The sequence below is a fragment of the Periplaneta americana genome, chromosome 17, assembly GCF_040183065.1.
Source record: "Periplaneta americana isolate PAMFEO1 chromosome 17, P.americana_PAMFEO1_priV1, whole genome shotgun sequence".
In the NCBI taxonomy this organism is placed as follows: domain Eukaryota; kingdom Metazoa; phylum Arthropoda; class Insecta; order Blattodea; family Blattidae; genus Periplaneta; species Periplaneta americana.
In genome coordinates this window covers 9,573,554-9,592,208 of record NC_091133.1, presented here as the reverse complement: position 1 = coordinate 9,592,208, position 18,655 = coordinate 9,573,554, and the positions used below count along the sequence as shown (strand labels likewise).

Below are 18,655 nucleotides of genomic sequence, written 5' to 3'. Positions count from 1 at the left end.
TTCTACTGCAACTTTGGAGTTACAATCTAATATAAGCCAAAGTTCTGTGAAGAAAATCCTCAAAAGTGCCAAGGAACATCCTTATAAAATTCAACTTATGCAAGAACTTTTGGAAGATGACCCCGATAAAAGAATGCAATTTTGTGAATTAATTATTGAGTGCATTAACAACAATCCAATTTTTCTTAGACAAATTGTATTCTCATATGAAGCTAAATTTTCCTGAATGGATTTTATCAACAGACACAAGTGCTAATACTGATCATATGTAAAACCACAATGGATGGAGAAACAAACGCAATATCAACAAAAACTTAATGTTTGGTCTGATATTGTTGCTGATCATATCATTGGTTCTTTCTTCTTTAGAGAAACACTAAATGCAAATAAATATTAGGATTTGCTTCGAAATCACGTAGTGCCAGCTATCGCAAACTTGTTTCAAAATTCAGTCAACCGTGAGCTACCTATAAATGACACCTATTTTCAACAAGATGGAGCTCCAGCTCACTATGGACAGAATATTTGTCAGCAGTTAGACCAGGTTCTTCCACAACGATGGATTGGTAGAAGAGGTTACAGAGAGTGGTCAGCAAGATCCTTTGGACTTCATGTTGTGGGGACATTTGAAGTCAGTAGTATTTCGAGAAAAACCAACAACTACGAAGATTTGGAGTATCGAACAATGGAAGTGGTGCAAAATATTTCTAAAACCTGGTTAATTAATTCCTTAAATGGTTGTGGGTTACCAGTTCGAACACAGAACTTAGACGGTGCGCTACCTTTGTTTTGGTTTTGTTAGGGAAGGAGCATTTTATTATTCGATACACTTTTCTGTTTTCTTGATTTAGCAACAATAAATTTGTACAGAAGTATCTAGTGTGGGTACTTTTTGTAATGCTATTAATGAGGATTATTCGAAAATGTAAAAATATATTGGGTACTCCATTTAAAATAAGAGTTGGAGTTACTTCTGGTTAACCGGAAGTAGAAAACACTCGGTAATACAAATATTCAGTTCTTAGTATACAACTATCCCCATGCACCGAGTTTCATGTCATTAAATCACTTGCTTCAAAAGTTAACAGGTGTTGAGGGACTTTTTAACTAACCCTATATAATTTTATGTCGTGCTAATAATTAATATTAATTATAATTTTAATTTTAATTATTACCGATGCTGTATTTCTAAAATAAAAGCTCTTTTTCTCAGCTGTTATGAACAGCATTTAGTTGTAAAAGAGTACCTGTAACTGTTCGTGTTTGGGAATAATGTCATCTGCTGTGAGTGCTGAGCGAAGTGGTATCTATTGCAATTTACAATGCTGCAGAGATGAATTCTCTTCTAGGACATATTTTCCGTGATAAAGTGATGTCACACAGTGAAGAACAATTGTGTATTTGTTTGTGTGAGGTGTGATTCTGAGTCTTTCAGTTTCAGTTATAGGTGGAGTAACCAGTTTCAAGATCTAACAGCACTAATAACAGAGAAGAGTTGAAGCTGGTCTCCAAGGTTGGGGGCTACTGTTGAAGGACGGTGGAATTTTACAGTAGGCCTATGTAAAATATTTAATCTGAGTCGAAAATAGTATCCTCACTCCTCGTGTCCAAGCAGCCACCCCTGTAACTGTAGATTAGCTGGCTTAATATTAGTTTACCAGGAATACACCCCACATACATTCGCAAAGTTGAAAAGATATTTTCCCACTGCGTGTATTATTTCTTTTCCTGAGTCCATGACCTGGAGAGTTATGTTCCATCTCTTGCATTGGAAAGTTTAACGCGCGCGTATTATACACATGTAGTTTAATAGTGCATACAGAAATATTAATAACTTCTGATTTAATGTATAGTATTTAGAGTACCAGTGATAAGTGTATATAGTGCATTAATCCTACGTCATAGTGTATATTACATCTATATGTAATATTACAGTGCTTATTATATGAATACCTAGGCGCCAGTACATAGAAAATATTCATAAGTATGTGAGAAATATGTATCCGGAAAATTACAGTTTGAAATTTATTAGAAACGCCATTCTGTAGATTTAAATGTGAAGATAAAAAAGAAAAAGATGTTTTAAAGTCTGGATGAATTACAGTTTCATTTGTGGTTTGTTTTTAAAAACTGCCAAGAAACTAGAGAAGTTGCATAACATAACTAAAAATTCTTCCGATGGAAGAAGTTTTCTCTTTGAAAAGATCGAAAAATTTCTCTCGGAATGTTACATCACAGGAGAGACATTCACAATTAGCCCCATAGCTTTTAATAGAGATATATTGCCCACTCTTAGTGAAACTCGTACATTTTATGAAGACATCGACAGATCTGCAGCACTGAAAGTTATGAGGATTGATTTAGTATACAAGTAATAGGGCGAGTGTCGAAATAAATTCATTTTCCTGTCGGCATGTGCTCAAGAACTAGTAAAACTGTACACAGTTTACGAATAGTAAGTCTACTCATGGTATTGATAAAACTGTGCATGCATCTGTGTATGTGAGAACACTTCACCTATATGTTTTTCTGCTGAGCTGCTGCTGTTATCTATAACTCCATAACAACTTCTAACATATGATTATTATGGTTTTAGGAAACTACATAATTTTGGATTTCATCTTTATAGACAGTTGTGCATCAGAGTTCTTCTTCTCATACCTAGTTTGTGTTTTGCGTGCATACAAGTTTGTAAATATTGTGAGAGTCTTTACATGCTACCAACTGTAATTTCACATCCGAAACAGTGGATTGTGAAATGTAAGTTCTTAATTATATCATAGTTATGATCGTACAGTAGGTGTGTATGAATTTATTCCCGCTCATATTGTTTCATGTTTGCAGATGGAGTCTCACAAAGGAATAGCTACTCCACAACAGTCGAGCTTGAATCATCCCGACCTATTTTGCTACATTTGTGGGGACTACATATGTCAAGCAAAACAGCAAAAGTATTTCTGAAAGAAAGCATATCTAGATTATTCTGGTGTCCAGCTTGGACCTCAAGACAAGCTATGGGCTCCAAATATTGTATGATATTGTATGAGGATTTGCTCCATTCAACAAATGGAAAGAGATGTATGAAGTGTAGAGTACCAATAGCCTGGAGGGAACGAAAAAAAAAAAAAAAAAAACGTTTCGACGATTTTAATTTTTTTATTGTTAATAACTAAGGGGCGGATTTCTATGACATGTCATATTTTTTCCTATGTGATTGTTTCGGTTTTCAGACTGATTTAAACTTGATTCCAAGCATTCTGAAAACGAAGTGGAAGGGTTTTTATTGCGAATATAAATGCATATTTGGATCGCTTTTATTTTTGTAGCATATTTAGTACAAAACTGCATATTAACATTATATTTTGGGAATAACTGTATGCATATTTAGGAATTTTTTTAAGTTTTACAGCATATTTAGTAAAAATTCGCGTCATAATGTTATATTTTGCATATTTCTCATATTTAATACATTCAATAAAATCATAACGAGCTGTGGTAAAATGCAATAATATGAAAGCTTTTTCAAGATAGCTCTAAAATACCTATATTTTTGGATAAATGTATTACTATGAAAGTTGATGTGGAAAGACGTTTCTCTCGCTGTAAGACAATACTCAGACACAATAGGACAGAGTTTTCATTTAACAACCTAAAACACATGTTGTCATCAATTGCAACAATCCAGCTGGAAATGCAGAATGAGGTATGATTTTTTTCAATACTTTCATATGCTTAATATACTTGGTGATCCGTTTGGGTATGGATAAAATAAAAACACCGTAAAACATTTACTATTGTTATTTGTTGAAACTTTGTGCTTACAACACTGAAAGATGGAAGATTCCTCGGAGGTCAACTTGACTCGTATTGTGCACACTGCACAACTCATAACGGTGATGCAATTCAGCCCATGTCCGTTGTAACATAAGAGGGGTGATTTGTTGAAAAGCTTGAGTAATTTTTACTCTAAGATCATAAATGTTCCAGGGTTTCTGTGAATAGACAAAGTCTTTAACAAAACCCTACAAGAAGTCAGGAGTTTGATCTGGGGAGTTTGGGGATCAAGCTAAGAGATAGCTGCTTCTCGTACTGGGTTTTGCCTGCGAACTCCTCTATGTTTTTTTTTTAATACAGAACCTCTACAAATGTTCGACACCATAACATTATGGAATCGAATTTAGGTACATTACGCACACCATACTCACGTCGAAATACCCTTTGCACTCTTTTAACACTCTCAAATTTAGCAAACCAAAGAACACATTGTGACTGCTGCTGATTTGTAGTAGCCATTTTAAACATCTACGATTTACATTTGCCCTTTCAGGTTATGCATTGTTGATTGTCATATATGGAAACTCCCATCTTTTAATCATAATATAACCAGCAAGAAATTTTTCCTACAATCATAATAGCTTTATAATAATAAATTAATGTTATCCATATCCAAACAGATCAGACTGTAAATTAATTCTTAAATGTTGACGAGGTTTCCATACGAGTTTTAAGCAAATATAATAAATTAAAATTTCCCCTATTTTGCAGAAACTATGAATGTTGTGTTGTGTTCCTATTCTAAAGACAGAGGACATTTGAAATAATTTGCTTAAATATAATACCCAACTGGTTAGACACTGTATTGTAATTAATGTTTAATGCAGAACGTTAAAAAAAAAGTCTAACATACATGTGTTATTGATAGTCATATTTCGAATTTTATTGGTCATATTTTTATGGTTTTCAGGTCATAAAAGCATGCATATATCCTGTTCTTTAGGGCAAAGAAATTCACTCCCTATTAATAACATAGGCATCGTAAATAAAATCATAAATTCTCGCGAGGTTTCCTAAATCAACATTTCCATTTTCTAACCTTGATCTGCCACATCGTACATTGTGTTACAGAACACGCAGAAACCATAATAAATATTGTGAGTAATTCAACACAAATCAGTTCACAGAGCAAGGCGCACTGTTTTCCGATGTGGACATTATGGTGATGCTTACGACAATGCTAAAGATACTAAACAATACCGTTTTCAAGTGAACAGAAAAATAAATATAACACGCTAATGAAATGAGGATACAAGTGAAGTTCTGCTTACTTGAATTAAATATGGAACATTTTCAAATCCAGAAATAAATTATTTAGAGCATAATTGATACAAAAGATCCACACCTGTGGAGTAACGGTCAGCGCGTCTGGCTGTGAAACCAGGTGGCCTGGGTTCGAATCCCGGTCGGGGCAAGTTACCTGGTTGAGGTTTTTTCCGGGGTTTTCCCTCAACCCAATACGAGCAAATGCTGGGTAACTTTCGGTGCTGGACCCCAGACTCATTTCACCGGCATTATCACCTTCATATCATTCAGACGCTAAATAACCTAGATGTTGATACAGCGTCGTAAAATAACCCAATTGACACAAAAGTCACCAAAATAGTTATGGTGAATAACGACGAAATGACTTTATCTGAAAACTTATAATGAAGGGCTGTAGCAGAAAAGGATACTGTAATAGGTCAGTAAATGATACGGCTTGAGGAAAACAGACAGGAAATACGCAGTCAGATGATCAAGTAAGCTGATCAGAAATGAAAGCTGTTCATTCTAAGGAAAAAAGCAAAAGAAACGATGCAGATGTCTAAGAAAATTGAATACCGCAACATGTGACCAACAATCCAACTCGGCAATTACCACCTAAAAAATCCTTTATGCTGCACTAAACTACAGTTATGTGATGATGTTACAATTAATTTTTATACTTTCGATAGCATAATTTCAAACAGGAAAGTTGGTGTTACAACAAAAATGTGAATTTTCACTACTAGTCAGAAGAGAAAAATAAATAGACCAACTTCAACCAAAAGAGTTTTTCTGAAATTTCTGCAAATTAATGCTGATTGCCGCAGAAATAATAAATCTGCTGATGGAATGAAAATAATTAATGATATTGTTCACAATAAATTTCACACTCTTTGTTTTCAATAGAATAAAGGACTGTAAAAATAAAAAAATAAATATTGTTAACAATCTAAAGCAGTTTGTATGAAAAAGATCTTGTAACTACGTAACCGTTCTCAAAGGCGATTGTAATTCGCACTGTTCTCTATTTTTTTAGTAGGTTATTTTACGACACTTTATCAACATCTTTGGTTATTTAGCGTCTGAATGAGATGAAGGTGATAATGCCGGTGAAATGACTCCGGGGTCCATCACCGAAAGTTACCCAGCATTTGCTCATATTGGGTTGAGGGAAAACCCCGGAAAAAACCTCAACCAGGTAACTTGACCTGACCGGGAATCGAACCCGGGCCACCTGGTTTCGAGGCCAGACGCGCTGACCGTTCTGTTCTCTATTGTTATTCAGTTCTTGACCAAGCCACGTCCCACCTTATCCTTCAAAACTTTGTTCTTCATTTCATAATAAAATTGTCGCAATTTTTGCAGCACGAAAAGCAGTATACTAGTACAACACACAGGCATTGCAGTCTCAGTAGAAATGTCGCCAAAATAGAGACATGTGATCGTGGGTTTGAAATTAGTAAGTTAATTGTCATGATAATGACAATTTCAGTGAATCTTATGTCATTTCAGTACCAAAATATATAGAGGCGTCAATGTGAATAACCACATAAATACCTCCGAAACAAAACGGTGCTATACATTATAAAATTTGTCCTATGTAATTATTGAATAAAGCTGTGAAAGACTGGAAGAAGAAGCAAGACCAGCACACTACACTCACCTCTCAGTCAACACTTCATCCTCTTCTGAAGATACTTCCACTTTCTGTATCAGCTGAAGTCTGTCCAGATGGAACAAATCTTCCTGAAAAGTGAGAAAATAATGAATAGAGCTTTAGTTGACCATCTGCGTCAGAGACATGACTTTTCAAACCTACTGCATGAATCAAATCTAAGGCTTACATTAGAGCTGTAATCACTTTTATACAAAACCAAATTGACTCCCGCAGACTGCTTTCATTTACATCCTTCATAATACAGGGTTATTATAAAGTCTCGATCCATTTTCGAGTTAATGTTGGAATTAGGTTTTCATTTCAGGTTGATATACTAGTACGTTGACTATTAAAGAATGGGTGGCAGTTGTCGGTGCTCATTTGTGCAATTTAACTAATGCATAGGTGCAAGAGGAGTTTAGACGTAAATTCCACAAACCGGCGTCAACATGAGCAAATATCAGACTCCTGGTCAATCAATTTCAAAGGACAGGTAATGTCGACGATGCTCCACGTTCCAGTCGACCTGCCAAGCCTGAGGAGACTGTGGGATAGTTCCGAGAAGCCATTGAAAGAAGTCCTAAAGCATCGACTAGTCGTTTAAATAACGAGCTAGATGTGTCCAGAGCAACTTTGTTGAAGATTTTGAGGTTTACATCGAAGAAGCATGCTTATCACATTCATAAACCAGACGTAGAAGATTATGCAGTTCGTAGGGCAATGTGTTATGACTTAATGAAGGATGTGAACATCAAAAACTTATTCCAACATATCCTGTTTAGTGACGAGGCCACAGTCCACATTTGTGGTAGAGTAAATAAAAACAACTGTTGCATATGGGGTAATGAGCCACCACACGCCATCTATGAATGGCAAAGGGACACCCCAAAAGTGAATGTGTGGCTTGGGCTTACAAAAGCCACTGTTTATGCTCCTTTCATGTTCGCAGAAGGTACCATTACAGGTAACACTTACCTAGACATGCTTACAGACTTTCTGGAACCTCAGCTAGGGCAGGATGGCACTGTTGACAGTATTGTCTTTTAGCACAACGAAACACCCCCGCATTTTGTGTTAACTGTTAGAGCGTACCTCAACCAGCACTTTCTTAACAGATGGATTGGCAGAGGTTCATCAAGAGTATGGTCATCACGTTCACCTGATCTGACTCTGTTAAACTTTTTCTCCTGGGTGTTTATCAAAGCAAAAGTGTGCAAAATGAAAGTACAAGATCTAAAGAGCCTGAGGAATCATATTCAGGAAGCATATGCAACGATTACAGGCAACATGCTGACGATTGTCTTTAGGGTTAATGTTATGAAATGGCTGGTGCGTATGTTGAATTATGATAAATTTCTTATATATCTACCATCACGATAACCCCATATCGATTTCATGTCTGCATGTCCATTATTTCTATAAAATGGATCGAGACTTTATAATCACTCTGTATATCCTTCTTCAAATGCAGGCTATTTGCTTGTATTGAAATGCAAAGGACTCATGTTTCAACCTTGAAGATATCCATGTGATGTATAGAGATTCTGTAAAATACATCACCAGTATTTGCTAAAATATTTGATGCACATAAACAGTAAACAGTTATACTGATATTGAAACAATATATTTCGTTGTATGTATCATAGTTAAAAGTTTCTGTTTCTTCAAAATGCAAACTATCTAATATGAATTGTTTTTAGATAAGATGGCAAAAATTAAAGGTTTTGTATCCAAACATGCAAATTGAGTTTAATCATTGTCACTATAAAACAATATTTATCACAGATTGTTTCAGGGGATTGAGAAGATTCGTAAGTCGAAATCGATTAAGGTATAACCTGAAATGTGTCGTCGCTGTGGCACCTTGTGAAATATTGTAGGAGACTAATTTCATGGAAAATAAATAATGTTATGGCAGATCACAGTCCGTAATAAAAAGTGTAATTGCTCATTTTATAACTTTAAGTCCAGGAAATTAAAAAAAAATAATCGAATATGGAGCATGCAGTATGGATGAAGTCATGAGGGGACAGCAGATGAGCTACTCAACAGTGTGGCATGTTTTCAGTGGTTTCTTTATAGCGGAATAAATCTATCTCTTTTAAAAACAAAACATTATTATTATTATTATTATTATTATTATTATCATTATTATTATTTGTTGTTGTTGTTATGTTTTTCCTATAAAATAACTTCTTAGCACAGTTAGAGGACTTGCAAATCTTTCATCAGGTCTAAATAAATCTAGATATCGAACCTATTGTTCAATGTCTAACTAAGTAATTTATAGATGACGAAGTACAAAATAAAAATTTTGTAAAGTTAAAATGAAATCCTCCTCTAGGCATAACGTTCTCTATGTATTCGAAACAATTGTGCGTTAACTACCAGAAATATAATATATTTGCGAATTATTATTTTATTTCAAATCAAAATAATGAAGGACGACAATGTTAAGGTAATAAAAAAGTGTAACAGCTGATATTATTCCTGATTGTTATTGCTCTGATCTACGTAAAATGCTCTGCTGCTATATATCTGTATATTCATAATGAACTCCTTACATCAACTTCAGACTTAACCACAGGAAAGCAGCCAGGCACTGGAGTGTCTTCAACCTTTATCTCTGTTTTTATATCATAGCTGTGACCAAGGAATTCTGTCTTCATGCCCGTCACTTCCAGATGTGATATATTTTCTTCCTACAGAACATAAAGACATCATGGTTAGGTTTACTAAGCTATTTTAAAGCTGACTTTATGTGCAATAACCGTCAATATACTTCTGCATGGCAGTCATTGGTTAACTCTTAGAAGGATAGAGAAAAAGATTGAGAAGAAAGTTTAAGGCAGAATAGGAACGAGACATTAAGGCCCACAGGAAATGACTGATAATAGGCCAGGTGTCACTTACGAACATAATTTGGGTACTGCAATGTTTACTTACATACTTATGGCTTTTAAAGAACCCAGAGGTTCATTGCTGCCCTCACATATAAGCCCGCCATCAGTCCCCATTTTGAGCAAGATTAATGCAGTCTCTACCATCATATCCCATCTCCCTCCAGATCGATTTTAATATTATCCTCCCATCTACGTCTCGGGCTCCCCAAAGCTCTGTCTCCCTCAGCTCTTCCGGCTAAAACATCCATTTCTAGATTCAACCATACATTATACATGCCCTGCCCATCTCAAACGTTTGTATTTAATGTTCCTTTATTATGTTAGGTGAAGAATGCACTTTGCGCCATTCTGTGTTGTGGAACTTTCTCCATTCTCCTGTAACTTAATCCGTCTTAACCTCAAATATTTACCTATGTACTTATTTTCGAACAGCATTAACACCTCTTCCATTCTCAACGTGGATTCCCGGACGTATTTCTGAATCCTGTTTTCCAAAAGGTCTTATTTCCGAAATCAGTCTATTCCGAATGTGTTATTTCCGATACAGCAATATATCCGAAACCAAATATTTTCGATTCCGAAATGGAAATCCCTACAATCGTATAAACAATGTTTACTGAATCCATTGTTCCTCTTTACTTAGTAACAAAATTCTTCAAAATTCGACTTACATTCTCAATTTTTAAGTAGTTCAGCGCTAATAATGCAGGCAGGACCAAAATAATCCCATAAACGAAAGGGGGAAAGATGCTGTTGTTGGAAAGATATGTATATTATAAAAGCAAAATCGGATCTGTGAGGACGAAGTATTGGGAATGTTGCAGGGTCTGCGTAAAGGACTGCCTTTCTCGAGTAGTCACCACTGCCACTGGTGGAAATATTGATGTCACAAAAAGCCCTTTCAAGCACATGCACCCTCCAAATAGAGAAGAGGTGGAAACTGAAACTGTGAAACAAGGACTGAAGCAGAAAGCAGAAGAACATCCTGAGCGCCATCCAACTTAAGTACTACACACCGAACTGCGGCAGTTCCATTGGGAGTGCTGATATTTCTGCCAGAAAGAAGTAATTTAAACAAGGCGATGAGAAAAGAAAGACAACACCACCTTTAACTTAATCCTACTGCATTGAACAACCTTCCACAACCGATTCCAAGTGGTTGTTGGAAAAGAACACCCGACTTTCTATTACGACATACAAGAACTGCAGAAGGAGCAAGGAGACACGGAAGCCATGGTTAGGGAATTCAAAATGAGGCGGAATGTGCAGACACAACCAAAGAAGAAGTGGTTTCTCTTACATCAGTGATGTCAATGAGAGCGCAAACGTGCTCATAGCCCGTATGGGCTGATCAGAGCACGTAAGGCATGCAGGTACTTTTTAAAATTTTAGTAGGTTATTTTACGACGCTTTATCAACGTCTTTGGTTATTTAGCGTCTTAATGAGATGGTGATAATCCCGTGAAATCAGTCTGGGGTCCAGCACCTAAAGTTACCCAGCATTAGGCATGCAAGTACAAGTCACTGGTGAACACAACGGTTGTGCATTACATATTGACGAAGAAGTCGTTCACTAAGTTTCAGGTTGACTGGATGACTCTTGACTTCTTATGGAAATGAAAAGTGAGGTGATGCTCTTTGTTGCTTTGTGCAAATTATTTAGTTACATTTGACATATTAATACTCTTTGTAAGAATATTTATTACTTACATTTAAAATATTGAATCATATATTTGCACATTAATCTATTGATTTTTTCTTTGGAATTCTGTGCTTGTGCAGTCAGTCATATGACATTGTTTTTAACCTACTGATTTTATATTTTTGTCATGTATTTTGCAAGTTCATACTACATTTGTACATTGTTAATGTTTTTATGTTCATAAATTACACACATTATGCTTTTAGACCTGATGATGCCATACATGACGAAAGTGCTTGTCACATTGCAATTGTAAATATGATCTAATGTTTTTTATTTGTATCATTCATTAAGCCAATTAAACTAAGACAGTTATTGAAGGATTTTATCAATTATTTTTTATATCATGTATTTAACTAGTCAAACCAATTTTGTCTCTTAAATTTGGAACTTCACTTCTCACTTCTGCTGCTTCTGGCGGCAGGGCGGAAAATGCTAGTTCCTCTCCACTAATTATCTCCTTGATTGGATATTTCTTGGGAGTTTGGACAAAGTTGTCTGTGACGTCTGAGCAACTGTTTATTTTGGTACATATGGGCCTGATATCAAGGCCAAAGCTGTCGTCTAAGTCCTCAGTCTGGGTGTCAGTGTCCACATACATCTGGGATGCGATCTCAACTTGCTTCCCAGTTATACACTCCGTTTCTTGTTGTAAAACAGCAGCATTGGATTTCTTTTCTTTCTGTTTCTTATTGAGATCAAAATAATGTTTACGTGCCTCAAAGAGAGTAACACTGTCTCTGACTCAGAGCTATGTATTGCTTTCTCTACCTGGTACTTCGGACAGTCCCTAGAATTTGCGGCATGGTCCCTTTCAAAATTCACACAGTGAGCGACTGAGACATGGGGAATCCACATGGTCACCACCGCCGCACTTTGCACATTCGCTTTCGTTCGTGCGACGTTTCTGCATATGTCCGAAGCTTTGGCACCTAAACAGTGCATTTGATTCGGTACATACGCACGTATAGGGACACGCCCGTGTCCGACAAACATGTATACACGTAGAAGGGATTTCTCGAAAGTCAAGAAAACAGTGCTCAGTGGATAAGTCCGTCCGTCCTACTTACGCAACAAACAGTAGGCCTTGGACATAGCATCCTATGAATCACTCCAAGCGTGGTGTTCAGCGAAGAGTGCAGTTCTGCCTTTATAGGATATGACTCCAGCAACTTCGCCTTCACTTTGTTTGGAAGACAAAGTTTCGACGAGTAGGCTACCGTTGCGGAGTCTAGTGGCATTCTTGACTTTGCTCACGAGTCCATCGAGTGCACAGCTGATGTAAAAAGGGCTGATGATTATCATCGATTTTTCCGTTCCTGTCAAAGTAATACTAATGAACACTGGAGGCGACATATAAACATTAATATTTTCGGGAACCAGATCCATAGCTGTGTTCGTCATAACTTTTTTAGGTACTTTTCTCGACTTTTTATTAGTGGGAGGAGAGGAGCACGAAGAGTACATTTTGGATCTGCCCCCCCCCCACCCAACCGTCGGCGTCAGCTTGCCACCAGGGGGCGTAAGAAAAAGTCACCTAAAAATTCTTCTTGATCTGTGCCGGCCAAGGGAACCCCCCCCCCCCCCACAGCCCGATTCCAACCAACCCACCTCACGCAAATTACCTTTCAAACTGGGCATTACACATCTAACGGCAAGTCGTACACCAGAGGTGATACGCAATTTTATGCCCCTATCACGGGAATAACCGACCGTGGCTCTCCACTCTACACTGAACAATCCCAGGACTACCCAGGTTCCACAGTCCGACTCGCAAAAAGATCGCCCGATCATCATAAGCAGAATAATACGAGACCGCAAAGCTTCAGGGGACTTGTGGTTGAGACACTGCGTAACCCTTTTGTTCTTCCCTGCGAGCAGAGTTGGTCTAAATCGCCACGGGCCCCATTGGAGCTCTACATGGATGTACATGACTACTGGTCCAGGCTCCACACCTAGACTTGCATATAAGGGCAGTGTGAAGGCTCCACTATTGCTTCGTTGCTGGGGGTCCTGTTGGGCCACACAATTCGGAAGTCGCGCTCGAAACCGTGGGACAGAACAATAGACATAGCACCAATCCCCACTGGTAAGACGGGAGTTGCAAACCTAGGAAATTTAAGCTACTAATGATAGGCAGACGTGGCAAATCTGTACAGCGGGGATGGAAGGGTGAAAATGACTGTGATGATGTGGTGGGCGTTACGCATGCAATTTTGGCCGGCTGAGAGAAAGATAGAAATGAAAAAGAAGTGAGATCGCGAAGGGGCTGGATGGTGGTAATACGATAAATGTATGGAAAGGAGTGCACGAGCGCCACTATTGCACTCTCGGGTCACCAACTTGGCAGAACCCACCTCGAGCAGTGTATGTATGTATATATGTATGTATTGTGGGCGCCATGTTGGAAGATTCTGGTCACGTCAGGGGGTTGCGCGCCCATCTAGCGAGAAGGAAGGCGCGAGAAAACGGAAACACGAACTTCGGTAGGATCTACAGCGCGGTAAGAAGAAAGGGAAGGAGAACTTCGGTGACGGCGCGAAGTGGAGAAAGCGAAGGAAGCATCTCGACGCAGATTTCTCTCGGAGATTCTGTAAGCCACGCGAATAGAAGGTCCGAGATCATGTGGTTTAATAAATAGAAGCGCGAGTCTTCAGAAGTCAGTCTTCAGTCAGCCTTCAAGTCTTGGGCAACAGCGAGCAAGGTGGACCTGAGTTCGACGTGCAGTGAACTTGAGTCCGTAACTGTGGCAGTATCCAGGCGAGTGCTACGTATCCTGAGGACTTGTGTTCGACGTGCAGTGAACTTGAGTGAGTCCGTAAATGTGGCAGTATCCAGGCGAGTGCTACGTATCCGGAGGACTTGTGTTCGACGTGCAGTGAACTTGAGGAGTCCGTAACTGTGGCAGTATCCAGGCGAGTGCTACGTATCCGGAGGACTTGTGTTCGACGTGCAGTGAACTTGAGTGAGTCCGTAAATGTGGCAGCGTCCAGGCGATGGCGACGAGTCCGGAAGGCCTGCGTTCGATGTGCAGTGAACTTGAACAATGAGCTAGAAGAACTAGCCAGGGCAAGTGAACTGTGAATTGAGAAATTACAGTTTTCTTCTACACATAGTGCTTCGTGAACATTAACTGAAATTAGGAGTACCTTGTTGTTCTTCTCAATAATATACTTGTATTGTCATTATCGTCGTGTGGAGTGCAATGCCCGTTGTTGTAGGGTGAATTATTAAGAAATAAAAGTCGCATTGTTGTCGGGGTGTGGTGGTTAAAAGGAAAATCAAAAGTCACAGTATGCATGTATTACACAATCTACTCTTTGCTAATGTTCAAGTTGCGTTTCCCTTTAGGGTAAACAATGCTAATTGTATGGGCAGATAACTGAAACATTAATAGAGGGACTTCTAATTGAATACGAAGAAAAAAAGGAATACATGAGCGACAGTCCTACTGACGATTTGCACATTAATGGCAATAAATTTGAACAATGCAAAGCTTTAGGTACCTTGCATCAGTTATTTAAAGAAATAGACAAACTGATTTAAATATGGACACAAGAATCATCTTAACAAAGCAAGCTATCAGTTCACACAATTCAATTTTATTGAGGGAAAGCATTAAAAAGAAGACTAAAATTTTAACATATAACACGATGGTAACAATTACTGTATTTAAGACGCTCGAGAAGAGTAATAATATATTTATATCAAAAGGAGATAAAGTCAGAAATATTACAATAGGATATAAACTGCAAGTGAAGGTCGGTAGTCAAAATTATATGTTCATATAATATTAAGTGAAAAAAATGAATTAAATAAATAAGTTTTGAAATGGAAGCTACATGGATGAAAGAGGCGAGGAAAGCCACAAATTACGTGAAGAAGAGGGACTTAGAAGATGAAGATTTTTGGACTCAGGCATCTGGGAAAAAAAACTGTAGCTATGGGCTGAGGAAACTACGTATATCACAGAAACATTCCTGTATAGATAAAATAATCTATGGCGCAAAATTCAAAATACTACTAAGCCCAATCTGCTGACAGTTGGTCTAATACCAACCTACCCGCAGCAGAGGTGGAAGATCCTCCAATCAGTGGTCCTCCATGTGGTCAGCACATTTATCCCAAGACGGTTCAAGCTGAATTCTGAAGTCAGATCACATTAGACCTATTCACTGTGGCTCTATATTCCTCGATCATGATGCAGGGTGAGCATCTGTCACACAGACTAGTGGAACTTCACGTGAAAATTTCTTCCTATATCCAGATATGGAATCCATAGGCAATTCATACCACCAATCCAAATGATGACACATTATACTACACAGCTAATTATGATGTGGGAATCTAATTCAGTCTACACGATATAAAGTGGAAAATGTATGCACTTCTCCCACTGTTAGACAAGAAATCGAAGAAAGAAGGAAATACATCCTACCTCTGAAAAAGCCTTATTCTCTTCCGTTTCATATGCGTTATCATGTGGTTGTAAGTCCAACGGGTCCACCTCAGGTTCCAGCTTGATCACATCCATCACAACTGAAAAAAGTGTTCCGTAATTGAAAGTGATTTAAACAAACAGGCAGTGGTGTTATGAACTACAACTTCACAAGTTTGTAAACACGTCGCAAACGAATAACACTTTACACGAAAATTGTGAACATATTTAGTAGAGATGTTATTACGACGAAAAATAAGATATTGTATTTGAATCGTCCCATGCAGAAAGGGCTTCAGTCACGAATTTTGAAAAACGAGATATCGATGAAAATCATATCTTTATGTGTGGCTCCATCGGCCTGTGCGGAAAGGTATTCAGTCCAATGCTTGGAAAGCTAGAAACTGAAGCATCAAGCTCAGAGTTCTATGCAGAAAGAAATATAGTGTACATAGGCCCTAATGTTTTATTTAGTTTTCTCAAAACTAGGTCTAATGGACTGAAGCCCTTTCTGCATGGGGCAATTCATTTATTTTCACTAAAGAAAATATACTAATCTCATACAGTATATTGAAGGTGGCCATCTTACAAGGACACTCAAGATGAGTAGAAACGTATTTTAAACATAAAAGAACTCTGTGGTAAACAGGGAACCGTTATTTTTTATTGTGCCTAATGTTATGAAATCGGCTAATGCTTGCCAAACTGACACATGCTAAAATAGTGTTAAAGGTAAGGATATTATACTCTGCTTACCATGGATCAATGTTGGTTCTAACATATTAGACCTTTACCAAAATCATTAATAGTTATTCATTGATGCTTTAAGCATTTATATTGAAGTACCTAATTTTCCAGAACTTAGAAGTGCCACGGTCATTAAAAAAAAATCAAATCTATGCTTGCCAGGTGTGGAATATCACTTGTGCTCTACACTGATGGACGCTCTTTCCTTTGGTTCTAAGTTATTCAAAAAATTCTATGAGTGAGCTTTTGTGCATATTATGTCCAGCTCACATTTTTCGCAGTCCAATGGACTAGCTGAGGTGCGGTTAAATGAGTAAACAACATTTTAAAGAAATCTATTGATTCAGGGGAAGATCCTTATTTAGCCTTACTGAACTTCCGTAACACACCACGAGAAAGTATCCATTTTCCTGTCTCAAATTTTATGGGTCGGAATCTTCGTACTAACATTCCTAGTTCATTCAATTATTTCAAATTCAAAATTCATAATCATAAAAGGGACCGGGGTTACTTGTTGAAAAAAAGACATGAAATGAAACAATACCATGATAAATCGGCTCGCTTAAGATCCCCATTCAAAACTGGCAAGTCAATTATGTTTAAAACAAGGCCAAGCTCATCTTGGCTACCAGGAGAAGTGGTTCGAGTCACTGAAAATCCCTGTTCTTATGTTTTTAAAGGGGATAATGGTTTGGAGTATACTAGAAATGAAATACTTTTATATCCGAGATTGTTTCACAGATCGATTGTAGCTGAAAGAGATGCCAGTGAACGATTAATTAATAGTAAACCTAACCAAAACATTCAGTATAACTATTAGACAGTCAAAGAAAGAAAGAAAGAAACAAAGAAAGGCATCATCCATAGCTACTCCTCTCATTTGTTTGATATAATCGCATTATTGAAAGCAAAACAATTTTGTTTCAGTGTTGTATTGAGTAAATATTGGATTTTGGAAATTATATTATTATCTGTATTTAATGTTGTCAGTCGGTTAATTGTGATATGTATGGTTTCATCTATAGGTATATTTGTGTATATCCATAGATGAAACCAAACGCATCAAAATTAACAGACTGACGTATGCCTACAAGAAATTGAAAATAATAACATAGGCGATACAGAATAAAACAATAACGTAACATTAATGCATACCTATCATACGTAGACGATACTTTGGTAATGTATGAAAACAGTAGCATGATTCCTACACATATATATATATATATATATATATATATATATATATATATATATACACAATGGAGTTAAGTTCGAATATCTTTCGAACATGTAATATTTCAATTAATTTATTAGGTCTACTCATATATTAGTAATTTTGTCTAGTAGAGGCTACTTAATATTTAAGGCGTTCTCTGTTTAGAGATGTTCAAATTTAAATTAACGTTAAATATTAACTAATTTGAAGAACTGAGTACTTCATCCCTCAGCCCAAAAGCTGCATTCTCTGCAGAGTTTTGTTTTCTATATTCAAAATGCTTTTTAAAACTATTGTATTATATTCTTGGATTCCAAATAGTGATAGGGGAGAAACTTTAGACCATTTCCCACTGACATCTGTTATCTTTTTTTGCGTTACCAACAGAAGCAACTATACTTCATCAATTTCGAATTAATGTAGGTCGTGGAAATAATTCCTATACTTCCTCTATCGTTATTTGTTTTCAGATTTTTCGAATAAGAACAAGATCTAAAACCCTTCACAAACCAACCTAACCTTCGTCATATTAACGAACGTCCCCTACCGAATTTAGTATTTAGAGAATAATTATTACATATTAACATTACTTATGACGAGTTGTTTCTTATGTTGGCGACACTGATTATTTACACTTGCTTGCAAAAACCATATAACTACAGTTGTTGAAAATAGTCTACAGAATACCCATGAATATGCGTACAATCTATTATGCGTAACTTGCTGAAGCACTATTGAAAATGTTATTACTGATCATAATATGAAACCTTCAATATTCACGTGTACTTACTTATAACCTTCTAACAAGTATTGAAATGATAAGGAACCAAAGTCATTCATCGATGTCCTCACCTTCACCTTCAGTTCAGAATCATTGCACACTCTGAAAACACGATCAAGAGAGCCA

General features: G+C 37.1%; 1 protein-coding gene across 1 annotated transcript in view; it reads right to left on the bottom strand.

The window, feature by feature from the left end:
• The window catches only part of LOC138693190 (zinc finger protein ZFP2-like), a 39,339-nt gene extending 20,684 nt beyond the window's left edge, over nucleotides 1-18,655 (bottom strand). The window contains exons 1-4 of the mRNA XM_069816928.1: nucleotides 18,539-18,655; nucleotides 15,783-15,883; nucleotides 9,304-9,441; nucleotides 6,746-6,828 (exon numbers count right to left, since the gene is read on the bottom strand). Of these exons, the coding sequence (XP_069673029.1) occupies nucleotides 6,746-6,828; nucleotides 9,304-9,441; nucleotides 15,783-15,878 (317 nt within the window). The 5' untranslated portion in view covers nucleotides 15,879-15,883; nucleotides 18,539-18,655. The remainder of the gene's footprint in view (nucleotides 1-6,745; nucleotides 6,829-9,303; nucleotides 9,442-15,782; nucleotides 15,884-18,538) is intronic.